Source organism: Amblyomma maculatum, chromosome 11 (assembly GCF_055883805.1).
Source record: "Amblyomma maculatum isolate TAMU_Amacu chromosome 11, ASM5588380v1, whole genome shotgun sequence".
Taxonomy (NCBI): Eukaryota; Metazoa; Arthropoda; class Arachnida; order Ixodida; family Ixodidae; genus Amblyomma; species Amblyomma maculatum.
Window position 1 is genome coordinate 108,889,579 of NC_139354.1, and position 18,983 is coordinate 108,908,561.

General features: G+C 46.9%; 1 protein-coding gene across 1 annotated transcript in view; it reads right to left on the reverse strand.

Annotated features, from left to right (window-relative positions):
• The window catches only part of LOC146174641 (uncharacterized), a 115,010-nt gene that overhangs the window by 21,004 nt on the left and 75,023 nt on the right, over positions 1-18,983 (reverse strand). The window contains exons 7-8 of the mRNA XM_084585421.1: positions 14,221-14,340; positions 8,868-9,061 (exon numbers count right to left, since the gene is read on the reverse strand). Of these exons, the coding sequence (XP_084441547.1) occupies positions 8,868-9,061; positions 14,221-14,340 (314 nt within the window). The remainder of the gene's footprint in view (positions 1-8,867; positions 9,062-14,220; positions 14,341-18,983) is intronic.

Below are 18,983 nucleotides of genomic sequence, written 5' to 3' on the forward strand. Positions count from 1 at the left end.
GTCCACAAAAATACATCTCCTTACCACCCTCAGACCAATGGACTCACAGAACGCTTTCATCGCACCCTTTCTGATATGCTATTCACCTACATTCACCCTCAGTGCAACAACTGGGACTCTTTACTCCCCTTTGTAACCTTCGCCTACAACACTGCCGTGCCACGAACCACCACCTACTCTCCGTTTTTTCTTGTTTATGGCCGTCATCCTACCTTCTTCCTCGAAGCATCTTTCTTCTCAGCTTCCACTCCTTCTGCCGCGCCTTCCCGTGTCTCGTATAGCCCACTGCCGTGATCGTGCCCGCCTTCAAACTGAAGCCACTCAAGCTTCCAGGAAAAGCACGTATGATACGACCCATCGCTCAGTGCCTTTCCGCCCTGGGACGAAGTGCTACTCTGGACACCTACTCGCATCCCCGGCCTGTGTGAAGTTTCTGAGCCGTTTTATTCGCCCGTACACGGTTATAGAACAAACGCCCCCTGTAAACAATCTCATCATACCTGCATCACCTGTTCGCGATCGTCGGTGTCGTGGCACCGAGATTGTGCACGTGTCGCGTTTGAAACACTTTAACCGCCGACCTTGAGATATAATTTGCGATCAGGATGGTCGCTTTAGTTCGCAAGGGGGAATGTTGTAAGCACTGTGAGTGAACTTCATCTTCATCTTATCGCAATCATCATCGGTCATCGTGTAGCGGAAAGAAAACGAAGTGCTGTGTTGATAGGCATCGGCAAGTCTGTAGCTGCTGCTTCTGCCTGTCTGAAATAGAAAAGCGAATTTCCTGGTGCGTCCTTCTGCCTCAATATACAGGTATATAATCAAAAGTGAACCAATGAACACAAATTCACAAAACTATAACAAACAAGATAAAATCATGAATCTTTGTACAAATACAAAACCAAACAATGTACAAATACAAAACCAAACAATTACACACACACACACACACACACACACACACACACACACACACACACACACACACACACACACACACACACACACACACACACACACACACACACACACACACACACACACACACACACACACACACACACACACACACACACACACACACACACACACACACACACACACACACACACACACACACACACACACACACACACACACACACACACACACACACACACACACACACACACGAGTCTGTTACATTTAAAATATATACTTTTAAAGATATTTCCTGCAGGCGGCAGCGCACAAAGATATGGAGCACAAGAAGAACAAGGACGACAGGATGGAAACCTGAACGTCGACTTCTGTTGCGAAGAGAATCAATGAAACCAGTATTTCAGAGGTGCATTGTAAGGAGCGCGTGACCACTACAGCCAGAAACATAAACGAGAAAAAAATGACAATAAAAACCACTCTTGCAGGAAAATCCAGGCAATAGTTGCCCGTGACAACTTCGAAATTAAATACAGATGCACGAACCAGCTGGATTTTCACAAAGTGTATATCCGGTAAAAAACATAGCTGTAGCGAAGGCGATAACTCGAGACGTTCGTAAGAAAAGCAAGGAAATGGCAGGAGTTGAAAGTCTAGTCGATATTGATCGCGTTGAGTCCAGTGAGGACGAACATAATACTAGATATTAATATTGGTTGACAGGAAGGGAAAGGCGCAGCATCTGTCACACTTGCTTCTGTGCACACCTGAACCGTGCCGTAGAGAACAATTTGGACCACTAAAGTGTGATGAGGGGAAACCCGTTATAGCGCGGTGGACCGTAACCCTCCCCTACGGCACCTCTATCTCCCTCTTTTCTTCCACTCCTCCCTTACTCCCTTCCTTTACGGCGTGGTACTTGTGTCAGAGCAGAATTGTGTAAAGGGAAGGGTGGCTGTTCCTGGCCCTACGGGGCTGGGACGGTAGGTCAACGCCGCTTGCGGCGGGGTCTACCCAGTCGCCGAATTTTTATCTGTTATAGGCCGTCATTGCACCCGCCACCGCTTCGGTATTGGACGACGGCTGTTGTTGCGGCGCGCGTCTTTCTCCCCCTTTTCTTTTTCTTTGTTCTCTATTTTCTCTACTGTCCGCCCCGCCGCGTTGCTGCAGTAAGACGCCCGACTACTGTGCCGGAGTACCCAGGTTCGAACCCGACCTCGGCGGCTGCGTTTCGATGGAGGCGAAATGAAGAGGCGTCCGTGAGCTGTGCGATGTCAGCGCACGTTAAAGATCTCCAGGTGTTAGAAATTACTCCGTAGCCCTCCATTATGGCTCCTCTTTCTCTCTTTTCACTTTCACTCCCACCTTCCTCTCTTCCCTTACGTCGCGGTTGAGGTGTCCACAGAAAACAAGTGAGGCAGTTACCGCGTCTTTCTCTTTCTATAAATAAATCAATCAATCTCTACTGTCCGCACGAGGCAGCGGAGGTGGCTCAGCTACAGAGCCAGTAGCAGGCCCGTGCATTTTAACGCGGTAGCGTTAAGGAGCTCGTGTCGCAGAAAAGCCGGTGTCGTCGGCGGCGTTGGCCGTGAGCGATAAATCCCGGCATGCACTTCATAAATAAAAAGCAACTTCCAAGATGGGCTGGGTGGGAATCGAACCAGGGTCTCCGGAGTGTGAGACGGAAACGCTACCACTCAGCCACGAGTTTTTTTTTTATTGCATGAATTGGTACAAATATATCAGTAAAAGGTTGGTTGGTTGGTTGGTTGGTTTGTAGAGTTTAACGTCCCAAAGCAACTCAGGCTATGAGAGACGCCGTAGTGGAGGACTCCGGAAATTTCGACCACCTGGGGTTCTTTAACGTGCACTGACATCGCACAGCACACGGACGCCTTGCTTATCGCCTCCACCGAAAAAGATCGTGATTGCGATGCCCCTTGGCTGACAACCGTGTCTAATGGACTTTCACTACCACAAGTTCGCCCATCAGCCTTAAGACTGCTGAGTGCACCAAGACAGCCACGAATTCGATGCTTGAAAGCGGTACAAAAGTGCTTCTGGTGAATGCGGTGTTGCCTTAGAAACGTGCCGTAGAACGTTATACTGCGGTGTATATCGGTAATTATGAGCATGTTACTTACTGAAGTTGCAGTTACAAGAGTAGCGAAGTACGTTTCCGCTACATTTTCTTTTCCTTCTTCCTACAGCCACAACAACAGAATTGTGACAGATACTGCGCCTTTTCTATACTGTAAGTATTTCAAACGCCGCTGATGCCTGCTGTACTAATGCCTCGCAGACATCTGCTTCTGTTTGCTGTGTGATGCGGCGTTCGAGGAAGCGGCAAATGATCGGATGCCCGGCGGGGTCAGCTTTGTATATGCATGATTGATTGATTGATTAAAACTTTAATTTCCACCGGTTTAGGAGGCCCTCTACTCCCCGCTCCTGGCACGCAGGCCTGAGGAACGGGGGCTGGAACCTCCGCGATTAAGGACTGGCGAATATACATTGGCTATTCGCGGCCTCAGCCGCCAGGCGGATGGCTTTCTGCTGGTCAGCGGGGACGTCGCTTCGCAGCAGGGTTACCCAGGCTTCTTTACTTTTAATGTTGTCCCTAGCGCCCGGAGACTTAGGGCATTCCCAAATGATATGGTTGAGGGTCCCCCTCGCTTCGCAGGCTTTACATTTATCGTTTTTTCTCTCATCTATCTGAGTGTGAAACAACCAGACAGGGTTCGGGAAATTTCCGGCTTGTAATCGCCGCCAGGCTATGGCCTCTATTATTTAAGCTAGGATCCGGTGGCGGCATCAGACGTCTTCCTAATCTATAATTTTCGATTATTTCTTTATAGGTTTGCAAACGTTCGTCCATCGCCTGGCAGTCGGGCGGCTCCGCGTTTCCCGGAAGTAGAGATCTCGGGCTAAATCATGGGCCGCCTCGTTGCCAGGGACGGACGTGTGTGCTGGGACCCAAATTAGGGTGATTTTGCGATCGATTTTAGTTGCAGCTTTTAGAATTTGGGCGGCTTCTTGTGAGACCCTGCCTTTTCCGATATTCCAGAGAGGAGTTTTACTGTCGCTAAAGATCAATCTAGCCTTCGTTCCGACCCAAGCGAGCGCTATCGCGACCTCTTCAGCCGTGTCTATGTTTCTGCTTCGGATGGTGGCGGAGACGACTGGTGCGCCGCTACCATCGACTACCGCGGCGACTGTCGCCCCTGATCGGCCTCTTGCAGCGTCTACGTAGGCAACTTCTTTTACTCTGAATTCTTTTGCACTTTTAACCAGTGCTTCTGCTCTCTTCTCCCGTCTCTCCTTGTGGTATTCTGGGTGCATGTTGCGGGGTAGAGGACGGACAATGTTGTTCTCGCAACATTGTGGTGGTAGGGCAACCTTGTCGGCTGTGCCCCTATCTATTTTTCGACCCACCCATTCTAAGATGGTTCCACCCGTGCTCGACCTACTTAATCTTTCATGCTGGGCGATTCTCACCGCTTCAGCAAGTTCCGTCCAGCTATTATGCACTCCCATTTCTATCAGGCGTTCCGTAGAAGAGGAGATGGGTAGACCCAGCGCCCTCTTGACGCAACGCCTGATGAGTGCGTCTATCTTATCTTTTTCATTGGTCCTGATGTTAAGGAACGGTGTGGCATAGCATATTCGACTTATTATGTACGCCTGCATCAGTCTCAAGAGGCTTATCTCTTTGAGGCCTCTGCCTTAGAATGCAATCCTCCTAAATATCCCTGTTACTTGCGTCGCGTAGGTAGTGAGTTTTTTTATCGTTCCGTCGTTATACCCGTCCTCTTGAATAAAAAGTCCGAGGATTCTGATTTGCTGGACTCTTGGTACGGTTTTGCCGTCGACCTTAATTTCTACGTTAAAGTCGCCCTTGCACCTCATTGATTTTGGATTATATATGAAAAGTTCGGATTTTTGCGGAGGGAACGAAAGACCCCTTTCGGCCGCGTAGGACACAATGGTGTCCGCCGCCGCCTGTAGGCGTTCCTCTATGCTGCCATCGCTGCCATTGTTCATCCAGAGATTAACGTCGTCCGCGTAAATGCTGAACTTCAGGTCTTTTATGACTTTAAGAGCGGCAGGAAGGCCTCTCATCACCACGTTTGGGGGAGATCACCGAGCCTTGCGGAGTTCCTTTACTTCCCAGGTGGACAGTGGGGGATTCTAGGTTGGTTGCTTGGTTCATAGGAAGGGAAAGGCGCAGTATCTGTCACACTTGCTCTGTGGACACCTGAACCGCGCCGTAAGGGAAGGGATGAAGGTGGGAGTGAAAGTGGATAGAGAGAAAGGGGAGCCGTAGTTCCTGAAACTAGTTTCAACGTCCTGTTTGTCAGGAAATCCATTACGTAATTATATGTCCTCTCGCCGACTTTTAATTCATGTAGTCCTGCGAGAATTGCCTGGTCTTTTACGTTGTCAAATGCTTTTGTTAGATCTAGTGCTAGAATTACTTTCGCGTCTCTGGATTTCGAGTCAATTATGTCATGTTGTAATCGGAGCATTACATCCTGTGTGCACAGGCCCGGTCGGAACCCGGCCATCTCGTGCGGCCACAGGTCGTTTTTCTCCATGAAATTAGTTAGCCTTGTTTGGATTACGTGTTCCATAAGCTTTCCAATGCATGAGGTTAAAGAAATAGGTCTGATGTTTTCCAGTTTCGGGGGCTTGCCAGGTTTTGGAATTAGCATGAATCGCCTGGTGACGTCATGACCTGTCGGGCCGGTACATGGAGCGCTCCTTGTCAAACACAACCAGCATTTCATTGAAGGCGGCGTTTACAGGAAATGAAAGGCGCAGTATCTCTCACTTGCTTGTATCCCGCTATCAGACTCACGGCAGACAAGGAGGAGGTGAAGGGTGGCTGATCCTGACCCTGATCTTGCGGCGGGGGCTAGCCTGCCACCGAATTTTATCTATTCTAGGCCGTCAGTGCACTCGCCACTGCCTCGGTGGCGGACGACGGCTGCTGCGGCGCGCGTCTTTCTCTCTTCCTTCTTTGTCTTTCTTTTCTATTTTCTGTTCTGTACGCACGAGGCAGCTGAGGTGGTTCAGGTACAGAGCCAGTAGCAGGCCCGGGCATTTTCTTTTGCTTTTTCTTACAGCAACAGCAACAACAATGGAAGACAAGAGGAATTATGCAGAGCGTTTCACGATCCGATGCGTGGTGCAGTTCGTTAAGCGCTCAGCTTGGGATACAAAGCGTTTCACGATCCGTGGCGTGGCGCAGTTGGTAAAGCGCTTGGCTGGGGATCCAAGGAATGGAGGTTCGATTCCCGGTGGAGACAAGGTTTATTAACATATTTAACGCTCTCTAAAGCGTGCCACCTCTGCTGACAACAGTCTGTCGACAACGTTGAGGTATTAAGGGCTTTCGCTCTAAAACCGCAAATGAATGCGTTTCGAGGGCCCAAACATATCGACGATTGATATTTCCTGGTTGTCTTCAACGTGCTCCCTGATAATGCGCAATCGAGCTCAATAGTCTGAGGCCTTCCTTCAATGTCCAAATTTAACCCCACTTCAAGTGGGCGGCACCTGGCGATTTACTGCTGGTGTTGAGACCATTACCGCAGCTGTGTGGCACTATCTTATGACGCCACATACGCCTGACTAATCGGTAAATCTTATCGCTGAGAGCGCCGCTGGACACCAGGCACTGCATTTTGTCCCAGTGGTAGTATAGAACTTTATTCCGCAAAATGGGAAGGGGTTTAGGGGTTGGGTTCTGAGCTGCAGGTGGTGTTCCTAGGTACATGATCCCATTGGTTCTTTGAGGAGGCTACAAATGTTGGCTCATAAAGTGAAAAGAAAAAAAAAACTAGTATGTAGCACGGCTCCCGTCCCCGCTTATATAGCTCATCTTCCGAAGCAGTGATTCCGTTTGGTTTTTGCACTGAAGCTGTGTTTGCCGTGATCTCAGAACCAAATGGGCACAGCCTTTCACAAGTTGCACGAAGAAATAATTCGTATTTGTAAGAACTATAGGTTACTCGATTAATAAAGCCGGGGCGAAGAGCTGTTGCATGTGAGCCGTGCAAGAGTGCAAATCTGGGTCTCGTACAGGAATACCTACTTGCTTAGATAGGTCGCCCATAAATATGCAGCGAGTGATACGCTTATAGACCCTTCAAAACAGCCAATGGCTCTGATGCTTTTGCGGAGAGAAGACTACATTATGGCGGAAAATTTTAGACCGGCCAAAAATAAACAGCAGATGTAGCAGACTGTGAAGAAAATTGAATCACATAAAGAAAAACGACCAATGTAGCATCTGAATTTTTGCCGTTTTCTGAAAAAGAATGCTAGACAACGAACCTTTGTTGGAAATATAAGTGAAACATTTAAATTGAATGATAGTAGTAATTTTACCTAATTATATCATTGGGGTCTTTAAATATCTTGTGCAAAATTATTTTTATACTTCTTGGTTTTCTGTTTTTATTCTTCGCGGGGCAGGTTAAATATCAACAGGCATGGTTCGCAACAGACCTTTTTCAGGCTGTTGTGCAACACCTTGCAGGCGCGCAGTGCAGCTTGGGAAAACAGCAGACGGGAGACGAGCCTCCGAGGCAAGCAGTGGCAGGTATTTAGCGCTTCTTCTCGACGAGTATATAGTGGTTAATCCCGTGCTATCTAAACAGAATCGTCGTATACGCAATTAATCTGACAAAGTAGTGCACCTTTAGACCGATGAAGTATAGCGTTCAAAACCGAGCTACACAAATGAAAACAACATTGATCAAGGGGCCGCCGACGCCGTAAAAATGTGCTTAAAGTTTGTAATTTGCAAAAGTAATAAGTCATGAAAAACAGGAGCGTGAAATAAATCATTGTTGGGGACAGGTAACCAATACTGAATTGCATGCGGAAGTGGTAACTTTGTTATCAGCCAAAATCATCCAAGTGCCACTTAGCTCCTCCTGCTGCTCGGTGCGGCTCGCTGACGTCTGCTAGCACCGCTGCTAAAAGCGTCGCGTAAATCGGCCATATTTTTATATTATAAGGTAGAGTTAACAGCAAGTTACAAAATTATTCCATTTTAGCATGCTGGCCAATTTCAATCCGCCGTTCGTCGTGGCATCGAGGAAAAGCAGGTTATGCCAGTGACCACCAGGGCCGCTAGGGTACGTGTCTCCCGAAGCTCCAGTGGGTGGCGCCTTTGCAGAAAGCTAGGTACATGCACAGACATGCTTTGTTGTCCCTCAGCTATAAGAGTGAATCTTCCCGCTAAGAGGGATTGTTGTCGTTTATATTATGAACTTGAAGTTGTGAAGTGCCGTTCGTCGCGACTGCAATGGCCGTTATCTGCAATGGGATATAGGCAATAGGCGTGACAACAAGGGAGCCCAAGAAGGGGTGCAGTTTGCCAACCGCAGCGCACTTATGGCGACATGGGCTTTTCCGGTTCGAGTAGCGCATGCAACCTTGATGATAGCATAGCTTTTTTGTTTTCACTTTCTGCGGCGAATGTGAAGCACGAGAAGCCAAAAAGCGCTCATACACTCATGCGCAGTGGAAAAAGTGTGATACCTGCTGAGGGCGGAGCCTTGTAGGATTCGATCTTCGAGACGTTCTTGACTACGAATAATTTTATCCCCGAAACATTGATGAGTGCATCTTATGCTGTGCTCCGCTTGGCAGCGCGCAGCTAAGGACCTACCGGCTCATGCACACATTTTCAATAAGCCTTTCAGCGCCGACCGGTAGCTCTGCATTGCTTCAAAGATGTCTATTGTATTCGCTGCTGAGAATTGGTCTCGTTTTGCTTGTTCTGAGTAAAACTCAATCGTTGGTGAATCGAGAATTCGGGTTACCGGTGCATGATTTCCCTTGATAACTTTCCTTCACTGTTTATGAGAAAATTATTTAAAACTACTGAGAAGCGGTCTGCTTTGTTTAAGGATAACAATAAAATCACTTACGGTTAATGTGTATAAAGGATTTTCTCTGTCAGGGACAGCATTTATTGTCGCTAAGGCACGGAGGCCTGCGGACTTCAATACCGCTTCATATGCTTTCGTTGCTCCTGTTATCAGTGGCCATTCCTTGAGATCAAAGTATGATAACATTTTCTGGAGTGCTTCTTTGACCCTCGCTTGAGATGTCTTGTCTTTGTCTGAAAAAAACACACACACACACACACACACACACACACACACACACACACACACACACACACAAGGTTTTAGTGCCACGGGTCCCGAATGTCTAGCGATAGGTCAGTTGATATAGGACACCTGGCCGATTTCAATGTTTGTTTCATTAATTTTTTCGCGCTGTAACAATTATGAACAGATTGTCGCGGGCCCGGTAGTAAAATTCAGCAATTTCATGAATATCAGTAAAGTCGTAAAATAGACAAGGAGAAAAGCACATTATCTGTCACACTTCTGAGTGCAAACCTGAACCATACCGTAGAGGGAAGGAGGGAGGGAGGAAGAAGGAAGGACTAAAAGAAGAAATAGACAAAGGGCTTTCAAAGTGGAGCACTTCCAAAAATCGTGGCGGCCCATTAAAATTAGCGGCCGCTGTCCACATACTGTGTCTGGCTCAACAAGTCGCTCGGCCGCTCGCGCCACCCGTATTTGAGTCTGCACCAACCTAAGAACGGCGTTCATATGGAGGCTTCCTAGTTCGGAAGCATATGCTGATGACGTGACGTTAGTGTAGGTTAAATACCCCCAGGTGGTCGAAATTATTCCGGATTCCTCCGCTCCGGCAGCTCTTTATCTCTCTCTTCTTTCACTTCATCTCTTTTACTCCCTCATTTCTCTATGGAGTTGTTCAGCTGACCTTTTCTTTTGCCCCATCCTACAACGGTGTTCCTATGGAGGCCCCCTAGATTACCCTTTCCACTACTCTCAGCGGCAGCTGGCGTGCGGCGTGCGTGACTACCCACTCGAGTCCTGCACTCCGTGGCAGCTTGTGCGCGACGCAACATACGCGCGTAGTAACAACTGTAGTTCAAGATCAATCTACGGCGCAAAATAACCTTGATTATTATGAGCAATAGAGGTGATGCTCTAATATTCATTTTCTTTAAGGAAATTATGCGCCTTAACAATGTACGCTAAAGATGTTTGGTCAATACGTTTATGCTGATCTTGCTATTATTAGCTGAAATATCTGCGCATGATATTTATTTCAGCGTTCGCAATGGTATGCTTCTTTAAGAGCAACAGACGTTTATTAAACGCCGTAAGAATTGATGCCCGCTCAGTAGGTGCTGAAAATGTCAGATGATATAATCTGTCAAGTGCTAGTGTTGCGAATTATGCTAGCATGCAAACTATAGACACCGAACAATCGAAGAGCTACATACTTAAGATGATATGAAAGAGCACTGAACAAGTGTAGAGGGGGAGCCCCAGTTAGCCAGCCGAACCAACGTTTCAACAAGTTTACCTACCCTTGCTCAGTGCTCTTTCATATTATGTAGCCATCTTCTTACTCTCGTTCTACGTACTCTGCATTACTTAAGAGGATGATATATGTCTACATATAGAAGTCAGAATGCTTGCTTTTTGTAGAAACTTATGCTGGCGCTGCAAATGCGGTACGTGGTGTCATAACTGCAAAAAACATTACGTATAAACCGACGTTTTGTGCCAAATTTTAATCAGAGCTTTCAAAGTCTATCAACAAAAATTTTGTTTATTTGTTACGACTTGCTCTGTCAGCCTTGACATCACTACCACTGACACTATCTATCAAAATAAGTTTTTTTACACTTCAAAGAAAAGCCACAGTATAATTACTTTACTGAAAACCAAGAAGAATGATTAGAATATTTTTTGTTTTGCAAAAAAGCTCGCAGCAGTCATTCCTTTTCATTAGGAATTTTTTTCTGCTCACAGCAGCCACATTTTCTGCTCACAGCAGCCACAGCAGCCACTATAAATATTGTCTGATGCTGCATTAGGGAGCCACATCGAAATTTTGTAAAACTGAAATCTTTCTTTTTATTTTACGTGATAAAGTATTGCAAGAGGTAGAAAACTGTGGCACAGAGAGTGTTGTCGACCCTCGGCCGGAATGCACAGCAGGCGGCACCGTCTGTGTCCATGTTGCAGAAATGTGACACTTCAAGTATTTGGAGCTTCAAGTGATTGTTTTACCCGCTATACGCAATGGAGTAATATCTATTTCCTCTACTCGATGATGGATTTGTTTGCAAGAATGGAGGAAAGCATTAAAATATCCAAATGTAAACATTCCATAAATCAACCTATGGTAGAATAAAAGCCGTGGAAGCTTTGAAGTCTCAACATGCAATGTGCACTGTTCTGTGATAACCGATTGCCATTTGGTCTTTTCAGCACCTGCTATACTACAATGGCGAATTAAGGCTGTGATGCAGGCCAGCCATGAAATCCGGCTTAACTTTCTCTAAGTTTTAGTATCATAAAAATATCAGGAAAAAACGTACCTGCGGCTCGTGCTACAGGATAAAGAGAACGCGATGTAAAGTTGCGAACCAACAACTGTATGTTCTGTTAACAGTCTTACCAAGATACTTTGTTGGGCAAGTTGGTAAACATCGATTGGTAATATAAACAGCGCGAACAGGAAGACAGAGGACAAGATAAGAGGAAGCCACAGGACAAGCGCTGACTCACAACTCAGCCTAAGCCTTTACTCCAAGGCGGGATCGGATCCCGGCCTCGGCGGCAGCTTTTCGGTGGAGGCGAAAAGCAAGGCGCCCGTGTGCTGTGCGATGTCAGAGCACGTAAAGAACCCCAGGTGGTCGAAATTTCCGGAGTCCTCCACTACGGCGTCTCTCATAGCCTGAGTTGCTTTGGGACGTTAAACCCTACAAACCAACCAACCCAACCAATGCCCAGATAAAAGCAAATATGACGAAAATGAAGCCTTCGCGTGAAACAACCCCTGAGTTCACCTGCTACACAAAAAGTCATTCAAAAAAGAAATCTCTTTGCTTAAAAGAGCAAGAGTAGTCTTGCTGACGCACTTATTGTCACTTGAAATAAAATGTGCTTCAACTAGGTTTCTCGTCAACTTTTCAATGTGGCGATAAAAAATTCTAGCCTGGTCAAATAGGGGAGTACATTTCTTCTTCTCCTTCTCCATGGTCCCACAGGAATGGCAGTGTGAGACCAGAAATGTTTTGTCCTTGCCACTTTCCAAGTTGTTTCGGTGTTCCAGTAGTCTCTTGTCAATACAGAGCCCTGTTTGTCCTATATTACAGGCTCCACAAGATAATGGAAATCTGTACACAACACCAGACTTGCATCTGACAAATGGGTCTGTATGTTTCACCCCACATTCTTGCTTCTTCGGTTGTCTTTCCCTTTTAATAGCCGGGCCAATCTTCTTCATCTTGAGCGGGGCGGTCAATGCAACATGAACACCATACCTCTTGCCAAAATATTTGAGGCCATGCACCCCCCTGCAGGGTAGGGATTTCTATCTGAGCGTTCTTTTAAGGCTCTTCAGTAACCGCCAACAGGCCTCATTAATTGGGAGTCGGTTATTAATGAGGCCTGTTTTCAAGGCGTATTATTTTCCGCAATTGGACATATGATTTCGTTCCTGAATGGTGCAAAACGCCGTTTTAGTGTGACTTAATTTTGGAGATACCTAGTACGTCAAGTTTTCACTTGTAACGTTTTCATTCTTTTTTTTTTCACCAGCCTGAATTCGCTCCTGGGCTTCCTGAGGTCGGATCAGCGTACAGCACCAATCGCTTCTGCTCGCATCGAGAGTTGGACCTTATATCTGGGAGGATTTTGCTACAGGTTGAAGTGCTCTACCAGCGAACGCCTGATAAATTCCGATGCACTGAGCGGGTTGCCCCGAACAATGACAAGATCAGGGACTGAAGGTTAGTATGCTCATCATAGCATTTAAAACCTTCATAGATGTGACTCCTTCAATGATGGAAACAGCAGAAAGCACTTTGTTGTTAAAATTGTAAGACGCGTGTCGTGCGGCTGGCCAGCAGGTAAGGACGAAATGGAGTGGGACATGAAATCGTTCTTCAGCCGCCGATAGAAGCGATCCCTAGTACATGATTTGTTGTACTGAGATCTAGGAGTGGCCATTCCAGAAAAATCTGTGTACCAATGTTTGCCCACCTATGTACATGAAACACGCTAGGCTTGCTCTGACACGATGGCGGTCAGAATATACTTCCGCGAGCGGTGACATCGAACGGCTTTTAGGTGCGCTCAAAACCAGCCTATGCCTGCAGCTGTACAGTCCTGGAAGTCACCAAAAGTAGGGGAGGACTGGAAGGAGAGCACAGTGACTTTATGAGGCCAGTCCCGGGAACAATGATCATCATGCCCGTGGCCGCTCACAATAAAAGACCGCCACCATTTCATTGAAGCTTGCAAGCACCTCCGACGATCATCTTCTAGCGGGATATATTTGTATTTACTATTTATGAACCAATAAAGCCGCGCAATTCACCAGCACCGAGTTCGCGAAATCTATGAAGATAAATAACATAACACATGCTTACGCGTGCGTACCACACGGAATAGAACGCTCCAGCGGAAAGGGAAAACTTAACATTTTTTAAGCAGCCTTAAGAGAATGGGCATCAGCAGAGTAGACGATAATCTTGATCACCTTCCTTTTACTGACAGCAGGATACCCCTTGGTTCTAAAAAATGTCCTTCCGCGCTTCCTTCTGGCTACGGCATCAGATCCCGCTTGAATACGTTATTTTCTTCGAATCATGCAGGATCCATTCAACACACGAGTGGACGCTGCCAGTAGGAGTTACCATTTCAGCCCGTAACTGAAGTTCGGAAGAAAACAGCACACCGGGCAGAATGGCGCCTGTGTTCACTGTTAGGTGCCACAGTTGTGGAAATCGATACGCCTAATAGGCCTACAAGGCGGTACCGTGATCATTAATGATGGACTGCATTGAGCTGGGTGAAATCCGGCACAAATCGAGTCTGTTTTGGAGCACGTTGGAGTACGTTGGAGTGACCGAGCAACCATTGCAGCACATATCACCATAAGTGCGGTTAGACTAAAGATACATCTGCAAGGTACCACTCCTTATGATAGTTGCGAAGTTCCACTACGTCGTTCGAAACGTCAGCGCAGAGCTCCATAGCCTCCACAATAAATGTGGTAACCATGGACGGCCACCCTATCTTAGCTTATCGTTTCACTGCTTAGTCTAGGCGTGCGTCTAATCACCAACTGACATGATGCCCTGGTTCTTTGGGGCTAGCACGAAAATAGTGCTATTTTATAAACATTGCAAGAGTAGAACTCACATAATTCGCTTACCTTGAGTGCAGATGGTGTACAGTTCCTTGGCTTTGTCTTCAATATCTATCTCATTTTGATCATTTACAGATACCACGTCTGGAGGGGCATTACTTTTCGCAGATTTCTTTTCAAGTATTCCTTTAAAAAGAAATGAATATATCTTAGTTTTGTATACAGCCTATTCTCTGTTCTATTTTGCGTTGGTAGGATGCTTAAGATGACGCTAAGATGGCAAGCTATTTGAGCAGCTGTTTCAGATGGGACCCTCGTGTTACCAAGAAAAACAAGTACCACATAAGAATTTTCGAAAGCCAAGTGTTTATATTCTCTTAATTACATGTAACTATAGGGCTGAGAAATGGCGCAGTAAGGTAGCAGCAAAAACTGTCTTTTTGCGCTATTAACCTTTCCTTCAAAGACTAGCTCGTGAAATGCGCGAGATTCGACGAAGACACACAAATCAATCAGTCGTGCTTGAAATAGAAACTGACGCCTGACATCGTGAAGTCGATCACTTTTGTTCATATACTACTGCTGGAAATAGACATCGTGCCACGCAAAAACAAATTTCTCGAATGAAAGAGAATTGTTGATGTATATGTTATCGATAACCTGAACATCAAAAATAACTGTTAAGATATTCAAGATTGTCGAAAGCACAAAGTACAGAAGAGCAAGTGACGAACAGCTTAACTTTAAGTTAGTATATTTTATTCAGAATTAATATAAACCTTCTAGGACAGCATGTCACCGGGAACCAATTTACGCTGCTTAATTGTGCGTTTCGTTGTTTTGTCCTTCCGCGGTGTTGCAGTGGTTACCATTTTGTACGTCAGCGGGACACATACATCCCAGTCTTCCCTCGTAAATACACTCTGAAATCAGCTCAACGTTTAAGCACTGCCGTCTAATCGTACTCTTTGTGCGCTTGAGCAAAATGGTTTTCCGGCGCTTTCGACAGACGGTAGTAGTGTGATAGTTCGGTTCAAATTTATGTTTTTTATGTTGGCTCTTGGAATTTGCTGCTCGCGTTCATATCGAAAAAGCTGCAGTTAAATATCCAGGGTAAGATTTCATTTGTGGCGTATTTTAGAGCCATCCTTCTAGTTTCCAATAATCACGTGTTTTGTTAAATTTCTGCAATAACTCGGGCGATAAACGTATCGAAGCACATTCATACACAGAATTGCTATGCCGTTCGCTAAGCCTATTTATGATGACGGATTCATAAAAAATATATTTCTTGATTTCATGCTGTTTAATGCATTGTAGGTAACTAGCTTACGCGCGAGGAGGCCTTGGAAGTGTTCTTAAGCCTTCCTATGACTCCGAGTCTAGTGGCGATGAGGTCGAAAGTTGTGACCCTGACTTCGTAACTGAGATTGGGCCGGCGGAAAGCAGCCAGGAGAATGACGATAGCGATGAACAGCCAGCAAGTGGCTACCGGCAAAAAAAGATCTAAGAGACCAGCGGACACCTCGCAGCTGAGGGATGAAGATACCGTCACGTCCGAAGACGAGGGAGATGAGCCTACTCACTGCAGTACTTTAGAGCTCGCAGCAAGCAATGATATTTCCTACATATATTTCCGTCCCTTTGTCGGCCGTTTCTTGACAAATGATCAGATATTCAGGAAGAACAGCAGTACTCGACCCTACCGACTGCAAAATAAAAAGGAACAAAATGGCCAAAAAATGATTGGTGTTGGGATGAGGTGAGGTTTCTGGGAACAGACACAACCCTGAGGGTGTCCCCAAGAGGCAAAGCCGCAATTTGTGTTCTACTGCTGGGAATGAGGTGCGCACATTTCTGTCTACAACCTGTAAGTGACGCTCTGTGCCATGTGTTTTGGGCCATTTCATACCAGAGACGTGGAGACGTAATCTCACGATGGTGCCTTTAAACTCTCTTGAAGAAGAGTGCCTTCAAGAGAGTTTTTGAAAAAAGTACTGGCTTGGTTTTAATCAAAATTGTTTTATACGATTTATTTTTAATTTATAGGCATATAACAAAGTTTTGTTTTGTATGATTGCGTGAAAAATATAGCCGAACCTGATGATGCTCGACTACTGTGCCGGAGCACTCGGGTTCGAACCCGCCCTGCGGCGATTTCGTTCCATTAGGGGCGAAACGGAGTGACGTCCATGTGCTGTGCGATGCCAGTGAACGTTAAAGAACCCCAGGTGGCCTAAATTTTCGGAGTAGTCAACTATGGCGTCTCTCGTAGTCTGAGTCGCTTTAATACGTTAAACCCTACAAACCAATTAACCGTTTTTTTATAAAATCTTAAACAATATTGTTACGGACGACAAGGAAGAAGAAGCGGGCAGTGGCGCGGGCAGGAGCGCTCGCGCTAGGCCCGCGAACATTCATTAAACGTCATCTACCATCGTCATCGGTCATGTTCTGTCTCCTGTCTTCATCGGCTTGCCGCTTCGTAACATTTGGTTGGAGGTGCGGCGTACGGCATCCCCATCCTCGCCTTGGAGCATCGACGCCATCTTCAAGCCGGGACCATCACCGAGGGACCAGGGACATCGCCGAGCAGCTTCGCCCCAGCCCTTCAAGCCCCGACCTGAACAACTACCACCGCCCCGCCCCCAGCCCGGACCTGAAGACAAGGAGAACAGACATACCAATCAGAACCGAGATGAAGGACGCGAAAGACCCGAATGACCCGAAGGAACCGATGGACACGAACACGCAACCCCCGCCCAAGCTGCCCGACGTGACCTCGAGCCATCGGTCCCATGGACTCTGGTGACAGATGGTTGACAGCTCCAAGGGAGGCGGATCACCCACGCATCAAACATCGTACCGGCAAGCCGTTCTATTCTTCCTGCTTCCTCTTCTTCTTCAAGCATTCGGACACGCCCATAATCATGCCATAAAATCATTAACATCGCTAAACTTCCTCGTCCACGATCGGGGCGGTCGCTCGACGGCCCCGGGTCATGTTACGGACGACAAGGAAGAAGCGGGCAGTGGCGGGGGCAGGAGCGCTCGCGCTAGGCCCGCGAACATTCATTAAACGTCATCTACCATCGTCATCGGTCATGTTCTGTTTCCTGTCTTCATCGGCTTGCCGCTTCGTAACAATATAAAGGCGCCTTTAAATGCCGAAGACGGCGAGAAAAGTAATCACCTTACATTACAATTCCAGCTTGTCGTTCCCTCACTGGTTTGCAGATAAAACTGAATCCCCACGCCGTAGTGGAGCGCAACCAAGATATAGTGCAGTCCCTGGGCTTCAGTCACTGACAAATGGTACTTGTGGCCCTCATTGTAACGTACATATAAATATTTTCAAGTTAAAGTGACAAGGGCGTAGGTAACAACCGCAGACGCAGGTATATCACTGAAATAACCTCTTTATTAAGCTGACTTGCGCCCGAAACATAACTTAGCAAATCGGCGTCGGTGATAGCAGCGAGCCTGATCTTTGGTCGTCGAAGTACCGGTGCGACAAAAATAAACGGAGCACGCTATTTCCTTCAAATATATTTTACGCGTGACATAATTGAAATTGGCAGTGTTGGCATGTGGACACTGGTAAAGAACGTCGGCGTGCTTTCACTCAGAAATGTTTTCTTATCTCCAACACAGGAGGCATGACTGTAGTTTGAATGGAAAAGCGTGCTCCGTTTACTAATGTCCGCATCTGTACGAATGCGCCTTACACACGGCAGCGCTCAATTTAAAGTCTTCGATGGAGCATCTATATGAAGACGCAAAAGATGACCAGAGCAACCTGGAACATTGTGAAAACGGACGCGAGTGCCTGGTGCTGTGTATGCTTTAAAGAATGTTTAAAAGCCGCGTCGCACCAAGCGACTTTAAGCATTCTTTTCAGTGGCGCGCGCATACACGGCACCAGGCACTCGCGTCCGTTCAAGCGGGAGTGTTGACCACGCACGCTTAAAATGACCATTGCCGGAGCAGTATGCGCAAGAACGCCTAAAAGCTGCGTCGCCTGGCTGGCAGTGTCTGTTTCGTCGGAGCCACTAACCCACAAGCATGGAACAATAAACTGCGTCTGCTGGGAACGTGACTGCTCCTTGCCTCTTTGCCGGACATACAATATCTGAAATGATACGATATACACCCGAGCACACCTTGTGCGACAAAGGATTTGATGAGCCGTGTCTAGCGACAACGAGCATGAACAAACGAAGAGTACAAAATCGGTCCCTGCGCTACAATCACAATGATAAGACCGCGTGGTGGCAGCTGTTGCAAAACAACAAATAAAGATTTGAATGGCTAGCAGCATTACACCCTTCGTAAAAAGTATCGCCTCGATGCGTCCCAGAACAGAGGAAGGTAAACAAAAGTTAAAGCATCATGCGCTTTTACCGCGCGTAATAAGGCTTTGGGGCGCACAACATGCATTATTTCTGGGCGCTTCTGGCGCCGGGATGTGGTCGTGCCGACAGGGATGACTTGTAATCAAGTTGCCCGAAGCGCCGAAGTACCGGCCAGAAGTACCAGAAATGGCCGGAAGTACCGCCGTAACAGCTTTGCACTCAGTCCACGACAGCGAACCGAAGTCAAATCCCAGACTCGGTCTCCCAGCTTAAACTCCGTGTCACGGCGTCGCAAACTGTAGCGTCACTTGTCGAAGCGTTGCAAGGCTTTATTACGCAGCCGGGAGAGTCGTCGGGCTTCCTCTAAAAGCTGAAAGTAGGCAGCTACGTCGACGTCAACCTCCTCTGTCACATGCGCCCGCATCGTATCGAGCCTTGTCACGTGCTCCTGCCGTACGCAAGATGGAATGGAGT